The 14561-nt window shown below is 35.6% G+C and overlaps 1 protein-coding gene across 1 annotated transcript; it reads left to right on the forward strand.

Moving 5' to 3' along the window:
- The first annotated feature begins 13543 nt into the window (after positions 1-13543).
- On the forward strand, positions 13544-14338 carry LOC141601369 (uncharacterized). Its single transcript, XM_074421646.1, has 2 exons — positions 13544-13607; positions 13716-14338. Exons 1-2 carry the CDS (start codon positions 13544-13546, stop codon positions 14336-14338), a joined length of 687 nt encoding a protein of 228 aa, XP_074277747.1.
- The last annotated feature ends 223 nt before the right edge of the window (positions 14339-14561 follow it).

A 14561-nucleotide genomic window follows, 5' to 3' on the forward strand; every position in this document is an offset into this window, starting at 1 on the left:
TTGTCCCACATCGAAAGATTAGTATAAGGTAGGGTGATTATATGATTATAAATAAGAGCTAACCCACGTATATATTAATCTTTTATTTTTTTTGAAAGAGATATTTTAATAATATGTAAAGCAATCATTAGACATAGAATGTAAACATTAAACCCTTATAACTTTTTTTTTCTTTGCATTTATAAATAAGTTTATTACCCCGTTGCAACGCACGGGCATTCAAACTAGTTTATACATTATAGAAAGGAAAAACTAAAATAAAAATAAAAGTGATATGAGATCGCATAAATTACAACCGAATCGATATCCCCATTCATTTCGGGAAATACCAATTAAAAACTAAGGCCATAATAAGTACAAATTACATAATTCAAAATTATATAAAATTAAAATATGACAATCATAATTAAAATGCAGCATTAATATATGTATGAAACATGCCATGTGATGTGCCAAATTGCCCTATTCTAGTTAATATCGTATATTTGGCCCGATTTTAGGGATTATTGTGACAATTAACCTTTTAAAATCACACAATATTACATAAATCAAATCTATGTCCAAGTTAATTACCCCAACCTTCTTAGGACTCAAAAATTTAGTCTTCACTAAATATTTGACAATAATTCAACTTGATATTTTATAATTGCTCTTTGAACAATATTATTCATAATAATAAGGAAATAATTCCCAAAAGTCATAAAAATTCGAAAATTTCAAAATCGTAATTTTGTATATTCTGGAAAGTTCCCAATATTCCAAAATTTTAATATAAATTTACCCTTAGATTATTATAATTTATTTCACAAATAATTCGTATAAAACATAATTTTAACCCTTTAATTCTAAATTAAACATAAAATTATGCAATAAATCAAAATTAAAATTTTGAATATTCTAAAAAAGTTTCTAGAGCCTTTAAATGACAAATTTTTAAGTCCAAAAATCGAATTTTTATATAGATGACTATTAAAATTGCTTTTTATCAATTTATATCCCATAAAAATTAATAACCATTCAAATCATACGACATTTAACATGCAACTTTAGATATGATGTTCATATCATATATAAAACATTGAAAAAAAATTTCATGCCATAAAATTCATTTTAGCTATTTTTGCTAAAATAGTCTTTATTTATGTGATTTTTACATCTAAAAATCATAAATCATGCAAAATAAAACCATTTCATCTCAAAATTTACATACAATGTGTAAATATTCCATGAGACAACATACTAAAATTTCATAGACATTAACGAAGTCTAACCATTTTTAACCAAAAGACCTCCATTTAATCAATTTTTATCATGAAAAAATCATAAAACATGCAATATAAAACCATTTTATACGAAATTTTACATACAATGTGTACAATTTGCATGTGAGGTTGTATAAACATTTCAACGTCAGAATCATAGTCTAACTAATTTTAGCATTTTAAGTGAAATTTTATTCAATAAAATGTAATAAAATACTAAAAATCATATTAAAGAGCAATAAAATACCATAAATCATCAAAATGGCCTAAATCAATTTAGGAACAGAATTTTATTCATGCAAAAAACATTTGTGGCCTTTATCATCATAAATCACAAAATACGAGTTTTATATGTAAACATTTTAACTCGGAAAAACAAAACCGATTATGCATGCAACAACTCTTGCTCTTATACCAATTGTTAGATTCATTAATCTCTTATTAGACACTTCTACTGACTATGTTAAATTTAGTTAAGTTATAAACTAATAAGATCTTATGCATGCATAACAAAAGATACAAAGTAAGAAGAAATCGATTAATCTTACATTGAGGGCCGAATGGATTATACTAATCGGTCTCCTACCAAATTAGTCTTCTTAAGTAAATCCAAGTGCTCCAACAAAACCCTTAGATTCAATAGTAGAATCTACTCCTCAAGGATTGTACCAAGGAAATCACTCTTAATACAAGTACTAATTTAGTTACTAGAAATTAGTATTTGTGTCCTTAAATTAATATTATAAGATTACTACTTCTAGTAATAGAGGAATAATATTAGAGATTTGTGAGATTTATTTTCTAGTGTGTTCAACAACAAAAACTAGAGAGATAAGTTATTAACAAGATAATAATCTTATATGTATGAAAAACAAGAAAAAGAAGAGAAAACTTCTCATGTTTTCTTAGGGTGGCCGGGTAGGTTGGGAGGGAGAGTGCCCAATGCTTGCACACATTTGTTCTTCTCAAGATATTCGGTATGCAAACCTATCATTAGTAGGTTATGATTATGTTTCCATTTAATTAAATAAACAAAACACAATTAGCCCCTATAATCCCATTTACACGGAATACCCATTTAAAATGGGTCCATTTTAAGTTTGTCAAATGTTAATTTGTGTAGTGTGACATATTGGATATGTTACTAGACATGTAATTTAAATAATGCATTTTTAACTTATTAAAAATCATTATATAAACAAAATAAATCACATACAAAAATTAACTAGTATTAACAATTACAATTACTTTAAATGGGTCATAAAATTATAAATCACAACTACTTTTATTTATAATAAACCATTCATTCTTATTTTAATTGTTTCATAAACAATAAAAAAATCTTAAGTAATAAAATAATTTAGTTACTTAGTACGAATCTTATTTAATTAAATTACATAAGATACGTAATTTTACTCACAAAATCATTTGTCAATTTTAAGGAATTAATTAACTTGTATCAATCATACAATTAATTAATTAATCAATTAAGAATGTTTCCCAAGATGTATGACCTTAAGGGATCAACTGATCACCATCGTCACAGGATAGTAATGTCAAACTCTAGTCAGCCAATCATTATCGATTAATGTGGATCAGTTGACAATAAAATATTTCTTTCCCTTAGCATTCTTAATATGAGATTTAAACATGTGATCGCATTATTGTCGAGGACACATACTCCAACATTTATTTATGTTGAATGAATGATTGTCATTTATTTAAAGTATTTTTTTTTGTACCTAGTATGGCCAAGTTTATTTTAATCGTTATTACCCGAAATGAATGGGAATAGCGTTTTGTTTGTAATTTAAATACGATCTCGTGTCGTCGGTTTTTAATTAATTAATAGTTTTATTTATTTTATTAATTAATGTATAATAGGAATAGTTATGTAATTTAATTGTAATAGTTATTTTTACCGGCATTTCCAAAAGACGGATTTACATCAAGACGGAGTCTATTTTTGGAAAGGTGTTCCAAATCCCACTAGAAGGAGCCACTTTTGGAATGAAGAGGCAAGGGACCAAGGAGTTGCTTTCTGATATGTAATAGTCTAGTTTTTATTAACTAGGAGGCCATATATGCATACAAGGATTATTCATATGCTTGCATGCTTTTATTTTTCCGCACATGCCAAAATCGCCACTCACATGAATTTTATTTTCGCGGTTGTCAATTCACGTTATTCACATTCACCGACTTAATTCACTTATAGGGAATTTATGACTAAATTGACAAGATCTCTCACATAACTAAAATTGAGATTAGCCTTACCAATTAGTAACACCTATGAATCCCTTGTTCATTAGAGCCACGCTCGCCCAAGCGGGGTGTTCTCTTTTTACCTCGGGTAAGTAGGGTGGTAAACAGTTATCACGCGCCAAAGTTGGTTGGACTCAACGGGGTATAAGACGATCTTGTAATCCGGGGCTAGTAGATGGATTTAAGGAAATTCGTCAACCAAGAGTTCTAGAGGTAGAATTAGTCAACCGTCACTACTACAGATACAGGCTATAACAACGGCTAAAATCCGTTGTTATATAAAAAAACGGACGTTGTTAAAGCGTCCGTTGTAGTAGGTTTTAACAACGGTTGGTTTTTCTAAGAAACCCGTTGTGAAAACTATTAACAACGGTTTAAAGAATAAAAAACCGTTGTGGAAAGGGTGACTAAATTTTGGTGGGAAAGTTATAACAACGGTTACAGTATAAAAAACCGTTGTTATAACTAAAGACAACGGGTTTTTTTTTTTAAATAACCGTTGTTGTTTATTTAAAAAAAAATATTAAATTAAATATTACCATGCATTATTACTGCCAATCCCTGCATATGAATGGACAATATATGGAATGAGAAGGGTTATAAGATTTGAAGTAGAGATATGATGGCACAACTTCCTAAACATATATTAATTAAAAAACAACTCAAACGACACATTACTTAGTATAAATACATGCATTATCTCAACCATCATTCCATTATCTCACTATCTCCAAACCCTAACTGCTAAAACAAACTCCAAACCATAAATCTTTCAAACAAATTCCAAACTTCCTTCAACAATGAATGACACCATCCGTAATACATGCATTATGACCGAGTACAACAAGAGTTTCATCCGCCGGTTGCTGGATATCGAGGGCAGGTACAAGAGCTACCTTGAGGACCCTCAGACCGCACTCAAGGACGCCAAAAAAAATGGCTTGACAGAGCAGCAGTTGTTGCAGCTATATGACGATATAACAACTGCTGAACGAAACCTCCAAATAGCTAAGGAGGAGAGGATGGATATCATTGAAGAGAATAAGACTCTCTATGCATATCTAAGAATTGCATTTTTATCAATGTAATTCGTTTTTTTAATTTATGTATTTATAATATATATATATATATATATATATATATATATATATATATATATATATATATATTAATTAAGTTTATCATGCATTCCTCTCTATCATCTTGCTTCTTCTTTGTTTTATTTTATTTAATTTGTTTTACAAGCTAATAAACGCAGAAAAACAACAGTGACAAAACTAATTAAGCGAATAATACTTAGAGAAAGAACATAATGATTGATAAAAACTTATGCAAATGAAATAATTAGAGAAAGAAAATAATGACTGAGATGACAAAACCTAAATTAAATCATGCATATTTACCTGATAATTAGAGAAAGCAAGAGACGATGAAACCAACAGTGACGGCGAGATGATAAAGCGACGATGAGAAAGAGAGAAAGAGACGATGAGAAAGTGTGTGTTTGTGTTTGTGTTTGTGTTTGTGTTTGTGTTTGTGTTTGTGTTTGTGTTTGTGTTTGTGTTTGTGTTTGTGTTTGTGTTTGTGTTTGTGTTTGTGTTTGTGTTTGTGTTTGTGTTTGTGTTTGTGTTTGTGTTTGTGTTTGTGTTTGTGTTTGTGTTTGTGTTTGTGTTTGTGTTTGTGTTTGTGTTTGTGTTTGTTTTTGTGTTTGTGTTTGTGTTTTTGTTTGTGTTTGTGTTTGTGTTTGTGTTTGTGTTTGTGTTTGTGTTTGTGTTTGTGTTTGTGTTTGTGTTTGTGTTTGTGTTTGTGTTTGTGTTTGTGTTTGTGTTTGTGTTTGTGTTTGTGTTTGTGTTTGTGTTTGTGTATGTTTGTGTTTGTGTTAGGTTTGTGTCTTGTGTTTGTAGCTGATCTGTGTTTGTGTGGTTTATAGTATGGAAAGTATTGACAACGGTTGTTATACAAAAACCCGTTGTCATTACAGAATATATTAACAACGGGTCCATAGTAAACCGTTGTAATTACTTTTCAATAACTTTGCGCCAATTTTGCACCAAATTATTAACAACGGTTGTGCATGTTTGACCCGATGTTAAAACCTATAACAACGGTTATGGAACCATAACCGTTGTAATTAATTTTAGTAAAATTCGCGCCATCCGTTCTACAACGTCTTATGGTGATTTTCGTGAATAAGCGTTGTTAAAGGGCCATTGTAGTTGCCTGGATTTGTAGTAGTGCATTAGGTTACCGAATTTATACGATTATGGGATGTTTCGCCTAAGCGATGCTCATTTTTGTTTAAAAATTGGGTCTTGGAATCATTTATATAATTTAGTGGAAGATCATTATATAAATGTTAAAACTTGTTAAAGATGTTTTACAAGTAAAATTAAAACAATAAATGTTAATATTTCCATATTTTGTTGTAGCATTTTAATTCGCAATGGCAACTTCATCAACTCCATCGACTACTACAATAGGCAAAGATTCATGGCTAAGGTCCGTAATGGACAACTGAATCTTAAAAGATGATGGTAGTAACTTTCTTGAATGGGAATCCAACATCAAAAGTGTCGCGTTGTCCGACAACGTGCTCACTTACTTGACCGATGCCCCTCCCATTACGCCCGGTCCAAGGGCTTCATCGGCGGTGCGGACCGCCTATGATGACCATGTGAGGATGTCGAATGATATCAAAAATGTGTTGATATGGTCGATGTCCCCAAATCTCAAGCTTTCATGCATTTTCTTGAATGCGTACGAGATATTCACTCGTATGAATACTATGTTTTTACAAACACCAAAAGTCCGCCAATACGAAGCGACGGCACGCTTCTTTGAAGAAAAGCTTGAGAGGGGCCAAAAGGTTGGTCCCCATGTGCTAAAAGTGGTCGAATATGTCGACATCCTAGAGTGTCCAGGATGTAAGATTTCTAAGACTCTTGTGGTGGATCGCATCCTCCACTCACTTCCTACCAACTTTGCCCATTTTAGGGTGAACTATAACTTGAATGGCATGGATAAGAGTTATCATGAAATTCATGCTCTCCTCACACAAGCGAAGAGGGATATGGAAGCTAGTGGAAGTGACAAAGGGGATGTTCTAACTATGAAGTTAAAGAACATGTCCCTTGGAGTTAAGAAGGGAAAGGGGAAGGAAAAGTCCCAATTCAAGAAATCGTCAAGAAATAAGACAAGGGAAAGGGGAAAGCCGTTGAGAATGGCAAACCCAAGGCAAAGAATGTCAAACTCTCCACGGCCGAATGTTTCCGTTGTAATGGGAAGGGGCATTATAGGAGGAGTTGTCCCAAATACTTGAAGGACCCCAAGGAAGGGTGTTTGACGCCTATTGGTATGATTTCCTCTCTCTATGTGATAGACGTTAATTATGCTTACACTTCCACTTGGGTAATAGATACCGGAATTGGCTCTCACCTTTGTAATCATTTGTAGGGTTTAAGGGACGTGCGAGCACTAGCAAAAGGTGGTGTGGATCTCCGCATGGGCAATGGAGCTAGAGTAGCGACCGTTTCCGTGGGGACCTATGTGGTCACTTTAGCTAGTGGTCTAGAGTTGTATTTAAATAAGTGTACTTTTGTAACAACTTTAACCAAGAACATCATCTCCATTTCCGTGTTAGACGCGGAAGGCTTTTGTTTTATGATTACGGACAATAGTTGTACTTTTTCATTGAATGATGTGGTTTATGGCAATGCCATTTCAATTGGAGGTATTTATGTTTTAAATGATGTTAATGACGTTTATCATGTGGAAACTAAAAAGCTCAAAATGGATGATCCAAATGAATCCTACCTCTGGCATTGTCGTTTAGGTCACATAAACGAAAGACGCATTAAGAGACTTGCTTCATCAAAAGTGCTCAAACCATTTGATTTCGAATCTTATGGTATATAAGAGTCTTGCCTTTTAGGCAAGATGACTCGTGTACCTTTTGCGGGAAAAGGGACACGAGCTAGTTAGTTATTGGCTCTCATACATACAGATGTGTGTGGACCATTAACCATCACCGCTAGAGGAGGTTTTCACTACTTCATTACTTTTACTGATGACTTGAGTAGATATGGGTATATCTACTTGATGAAGAATAAAAGTGAAACTTTTGACAAGTTTAAGGAGTTTCAGAATGAAGTAGAGATCCAATTGGATAAAAAGATTAAGACCCTGCGATCCGATCGTGGTGGTGAATACCTAAATTCTTAATTTGATTCACTCCTAAATGATTGTGGTATAGTATCACAATGGTCTCCTGCTGGCTCACCACAATTAAATGGTGTGGTCGAAAGAAGAAACCAAACTTTATTAGACATGGTTCGGTCTATGATGACTCTAACCGAGCTTCCTGATTCCTTTTGGGGTTTTGCCCTCTTGTCTGCAATATTTTCACTAAATCGAAGCCCGACTAAAGCGGCCGATAAGACTCCATATGAGATATGGACAGGGAAAGTCCCTCATTTGTCATTCATGCGCCTTTTGGGTTGCGAAGCGTATGTCAAGATCAAGTCTGACAATAAGCTTGCACCCAGGTCTGACAAATTTCTTTTGGTAGGATACCCAAGGGAAACAAGTGGCTAATACTTCTACAATAAACACGAGAACAAAGTGTTTGTGGCTCGTGATGATGTCTTCCTAGAAAAAGAGTTTATTTCTAGAAGACATAGTGGGAGAAAATTTGAACTTGACGATGTTCGAGAGCCACAAACCGAGAATGAGGTAGAGGAGAACGTGGAGGATAACGTTCCCTCCTCCTCTGCAATGGTGATCGTTCCTAGAAAGTCAAGTAGGATTTCTAATCCACCTGAACGCTACCTTGGTAACATCGAAGAGGATAGAGTTTTGTTACTTTTGGAAAGTGACGAACCCACTACCTACAAATCGGCCATGTCTAGTCCCGACTCCTCGCTCTGGCTAGAAGCCATGCGGTCCGAAATGGATTCCATATTCGAGAACCAAGTATGGGACTTGGTGGATTTACCTGAGGGAATGCGACCCCTTCAGTGTAAATGGATATATAAAATTAAGCTCGACGTGGATAAACATATAGATGTTTACAAAGCTAAATTGGTGGCAAAAGGTTTCACCCAAGTTCATGGTTTACACTATGACGAAACCTTCGCTCCAGTCGCAATGCTTCTGTCCATTAGGATAATCTTAGCGGTTGTCACGTTTCATGATTATGAGATTTGGCAAATGGATGTCAAAACCGCCTTCTTGAATGAGATTCTAGAAGAGGAAGTGTACATGATACAACCTGAAGGTTTTGTGGAAACATCTAACCCTAAGAAGGTTTGTAAACTCAAGAAGTCCATATATGGTCTTAAGCAAGCATCTCGGAGTTGGAATCATCGTTTTGATCATGTTTTTAAACAATATGGTTTCACTAGAAGTGTTGAAGAACCATGTTTATACATGAAGTTTAGTGGGAGTAAGGTTGCATTTCTTGTCCTATATGTGGATGACATATTGCTCATCGGGAATGATACTCCATCGCTCACTTCCGTTAAAGAGTGGCTAGGGAATCACTTCCAGATGAAGGACTTGGGAGAGGCACAACAAATCTTGGGTATTCGGATCTATATAGATAGGTCCAAGAGGATACTAGCATTGAGTCAAGAAGCTCATATTGACAAAGTTCTTGACCAGTTCAATATCAAACACTCTAAAAGAGGATTTCTACCTACGGGCCAAGGGATTACTTTGAGCGAGTCACAGTCTCCCTCTACCCCTAAGGAGATTGAACACAAGAAGACCGTCCCTTATGCTTCCGCTGTTGGGTCTATCATGTATGCTATGATTTGCACTCGTCCCGACGTCGCGTATGCCTTGAGCATGACAAGTCGTTATCAAGCCAAGCCTTGTGAGAGTCACTGGATAGCCGTAACGAACATCCTTAAGTACTTGAGAAGGACTAAGGATTCGTTCTTAGTGTTTGGAGGAGAAACTGAGTTGCATGTAAGAGGTTACACGGACGCAAGTTTCCAAACCGATCGGGATGATATGAAATCCCAATATGGCTATGTGTTTATGCTAAATGGAGGAGCTGTTTGCTGGAAGAGCTTCAAGCAAAGCGTTACCGCGGATTCTACAACAGAGGTTGAGTACCTTGCAGCGTCTGAAGCTGCAAAGGAAGCTGTTTGGATTCGGCAATTCATGGAGGGACTAGGAGTAGTCCATTCCCCCAAAGATCTGATCACTCTATATTGTGATAACAGTGGGGCTATTTTTCAAGCCAAAGAGCCGAAGTCTAGTAAAAAATCTAGACACATTGAAAGAAAATACTATGTAATTAGAGATTATGTGAAAAGGAAGGAAATAGACATTTGTAAGGTTGGGACAGACGATAATATTGCAGATCCTTTAACCAAGCCTTTATCAAAGGCTAAGCATGATGGTCATATCGTCGCAATGGGATTGAGACGATACCAGATTTTCTTTAGATTATGGATATGTAATAATTGGATAGTGTATCTCTTTTTATATATATGATAATCGCATTCATTGTTTAAGCATTCATTTATGAATCTTTTATTTAGTGTGACTAAATTTTTAATACCATGTTTATCTGAATAAGTTGTGGAGACAATGTTGAACACTATTCAAGTGAATAAGATGAACATTGTATTTTGTCCCTAGTCACTTAATGAGGTCACGTCTCAGAGTGACTAGATTTTAAGTCGATTGATGGTTGTTCAACGCCATGAGGTCATACGTGATGACTAGTCGATTACATAGACAGAGTGTGTGACATTTTGCCGGACAGTGACCATTTAGAGAGTCCCTTAGTTCTATTATAGATGTTTGGTCGTGGCAGGGATCTCTAAGATGTTCCTATGAGTCGATTCTTTTGACTGGAGACTATTATCCAAGTCAGTGCAATTTCTGAGCGAGGACTTTGGTTTTTGTCCTAGGTCGTACCGTGAAAGGAGGCCAAAGGACATCTTCTGAGTCATAATTATCTGTATTGGGCAAAGATAGATAGGGCATATAGGAATTGTCCACCCACGTTGGGTAACTATATCTCAAGGCCACTCGAGGAGTTGTGACTATAAATGCGTAGCCACGCTCGGAAGTAATCTGTGGGAGATTTTTCCGGTCTAGTAGTCACACTCCCGATCGAAAAAACCATTCGCGATATGTTCATGTGCAAGTGCGACCTGAAAGACACCTTGCATTGAGTGGGAGATTAAAACGGACAAGAGGATTGGTAGCGCACACCTTGTGTCGGACAAGTGGGAGATTGTTGGAGTTAGTGTCCTCCACAATAGTGCGTTTACATAATAAATCTCATTAAAGGAATATCATCAGGATATTTAATTATTTGATCCTCGTCAGTTGATTAACGTAAATCAGTAACGGTTGGTTGACTATAGTTTGACATTATTGTCGTGAGATGACGGTGATCAACTGACCTCTTTCGGTCACACCTAAAGGAACGAACCCCAATTGACAACTAATTAATTGTATGAGATACAATTTATTTAGTCCCTTGATTTATAGTCTAAAAGGTTAGGCGATCCTTTTTTGAGAGATTTCGAGTTGCGAACTCGTGGCGCGGTAGTTATTATTTAATTATGCGATAATTAAATAATAAATTTTATGAGACGGGTTTTAGTTAATTAATTTTTAATTCACTAAAATTATACTAATTGATTAATGTGATTAATGTTAGTACGTAAATAATATGTGTAGCGGTACACGTATATTTACGGAGTGTTGGACAAAATTAATCGGGAAGCATTTAAACATAAAACGATGTGTATATAAAATTTACACGTATTTGTGCGACAAATATAAGAACCAAAATGGACCCTTAAATAGGCATTGGACTGTGTAAAATAGAGTGTAGTGGATGATTATAAACATAATCATTTCACTTTGCTTTATACTCTTCCTTAAATTAGCTTTTGCTCTATTTTATGTACAAATCTATTGGACATACAAAAGAGAAAAACCACTCCCTCACTCTACCCTCTCTCAACCGGCCACTCCCTCCTTTTAGACCAACAATTTGTTCATTTTCACACACTTGCTCACTTGTGCATTTTGCATGTGAATGAAAAATTGATTATCTCTCTAAAAATTAATATGCATCACTTACTAAGATTATTAGTAATCAAAAATAAATACTAAGGGTATTAGTGTTATTTACATATTATCAAGGGTAGATTTAACAAATATCTAGTTAGTATTTGTTAAATTATTGGGTTTTATAAAGATGGATGATCTCTATAATAAAGACTTGTGGTTGGGACAAAGATGTTCTGTTTGACCAAAAAATTGAAGGAGTTGAAGTACAAACTTAAGGCTCTTAATAATGAATGTTTCTCTGATATTGAAAATCAGACTAGCCAAGCTGCACACTTGCTAGCTGATGTTCAGGTCCAGATTGCTAGTAAAGATCAGAATGAAGAGCTAATTGCCTAAGAAATTAATCTCATGGAAAATTTAAGAAAATTGACTAAAGCCAGGGATAGTTTCCTTCAACAGAAATCAAAAGTTCAATGGATGGAATAAGGAGATGCCAATACTGCCTACTTCCACTGTGCTATTAAGAAGAGATGCCTGAGAAATAGAGTGATCCAAATAGAAGACAAGGAAGGAAAATTATGCAAGGACACTGAAACCATTCAAAATGCTTTCTTGAATTATTGTGAGGATCTGCTTGGTATGAGTAGTCCAACCGAGGAAGTCAAAGATGCTGTGTTGGCCAAGGGCAAGATGTGTAGTCTTGAGCATGCTGCTATCCTTACTAGTACTGTCACTTATGAGGAGGTTCAACAGGTAGTCTTATCTATTCCTAAGGACAAAGCTCCAGGGCCTGATGGGTACTCCAGTGGATTTTTCAGGGACACATGGGATTTGATTGGAAAGGATGTTTATGAAGCTGTTGTTGATTTCTTTACTACAGGTTAGTTGCTTCAACAGATCAATGCCACTAATGTTACTCTTATCCCTAAGTGTGATAGGCCTACTTTTGTTAAGCAATTTAGACCTATTGCTTGCTGTAATATGATCTACAAAGTCATATCCAAGCTCCTATGCAACAGGCTGGCTCTAGTTTTACCTGACCTTATTCATGACAACCAGGGTGCTTTTATCCAGGCAGGTCTATCATTGAGAATGCGTTAATCTGTCAGGACATTGTGCATATGTATACAAGAAGCCATTTGTCTCCTAGATGTCTCTTCAAAATTGGTCTACAAAAAGCTTATGATACTGTGGAATGGGATTTTGTGGAACAGCTTCTATCTGGTCTCCAATTCCCTCCCCATTTCACTAAGTTGATCATGGCTTGCATTACATCTACCTCATTTACTCTGGTTCTTAATGGAAACAACTTTGGATACTTTAGAGAACAGAGAGGGCTTAGACAGGGTGACCCAATTTCCCCTCTCATCTTCACAATTTGTATGGAGTATTTGACTAGACTAATTGCTTTTGCTACAGAAAGATGGCCCTTCCACTATCACCCCCTCTGCAAGAATTTAAAGCTCACCCACCTGATGTTTGCAGATGATCTTCTCATGTTCTGCAAAGGGGATGCTCCCTCTATAATTCTCCTTATGAAGGCCTTTACTTCTTTCTCTAATGCTTCTGGTTTGAAAATGAACAGCACCAAGTCTGAAATATTCTTCAGTGGTATGAGGCCTGAGCATAAAACTGATATCTTGAGAGTCACTGGATTTCTGGAAGGTACAATGCCCTTCAGGTATCTAGGGGTTCCAATTCAACCTGGTAAACTAAGCAAGAAGGATTGTAGTTGCTTAACTGAAAAAATTATCAGCAAGATTAAAGGATTGGGTGCCAAAAAACTCTCATATGCTGGCAGAATTACTCTTATCAACTCAGTTCTAAATACACTCCAAAGCTATTGGGCTACTATGTTCTTAATTCCCAAATCTGTAATCAGGAGAATTGAAGCAATTTGCAGAAATTACTTTGGGAATGGGAGCCCTGATTACCACATAGTCCCTTTAGTAGCTTAGGATAGGGTTTCTATGCCCAAGGATGCTGGTGGTTTAGGTGTAAAGAAAGTGGAGAATTGGAATTGGGCAGCTGTAGGTAAATTGGTGAATTGGGTGTATACTAAAGCTGATAGGCTGTGGATAAGGTGGATCAGTAATGTATACTTGAAAGAGCAAGACTGACAGTCTTACTCTCCCCCTGCAGACTCTCCTTGGACTTGGAAAAATGTTTGCAAAATCAAGGATAAACTGAAGGATGGATTTGGTGAGAACTGCTGGCTGCCTGATGAGAATGATTACACGCTCAAGAATGGTTATAAATGGCTATGTACTCAACAACCTAAGATGGATTGGTGCTCTCTGGTATGGAACAGCTGGAACATTTCCAAGCACTCAATCATTACTTGGCTTATTATGCAGGAGGGGTTAAATATCATAGCTAAGCTATTCCAATTTGGCTTCTGTGAGGACAACCTATGTTTAATTTGTGGAGAACAACCTGAAACGATAACTCACTTGTTCTATGAATGTAATTACAGTTGCAGAATCAAGGCAGCTCTTGCTGTCTGGCTGGGGAGATCATTTCCTAACCTTACTGAGCTGCAGAATGGTAGGCAAGACAGTCTACAATGGAAAGCAATGGCTATAGTTTTCAATGTATATCTTTACACTGTCTGGCATCGGAGAAACACCACAAGACTCCAACATTCTGTTATGAGGCCTGAATTGTTAGCTGCTCAGATTGAGGAGGTTGCAGGAAAAAGAGGGTGCACTAAAGCTGGCCCTGGACTGTCTCACATCACCAATGGCTGGTTAAGCTGCCTGTAGTGTAGTGAGGCTTGTTTGTCTGAATGGTTGTAAGGTTTTATTTGTTTTCTGAGCTTGCTGGGGTTTGAACCCCTATCCTTGTATATGAAACTTGGTTTTTTGATATAATATATATATACTCACATTTCAGCTAAAAAAAAATTATTTGGTTTTGTTCTTGGGTGAATATTGAAGAAGATCTTCTAATTTGAAGATTTATTCTAGGAGGATCATCCATCTTTTA

Source organism: Silene latifolia, chromosome 9, assembly GCF_048544455.1.
Source record: "Silene latifolia isolate original U9 population chromosome 9, ASM4854445v1, whole genome shotgun sequence".
Lineage (NCBI taxonomy): Eukaryota > Viridiplantae > Streptophyta > Magnoliopsida > Caryophyllales > Caryophyllaceae > Silene > Silene latifolia.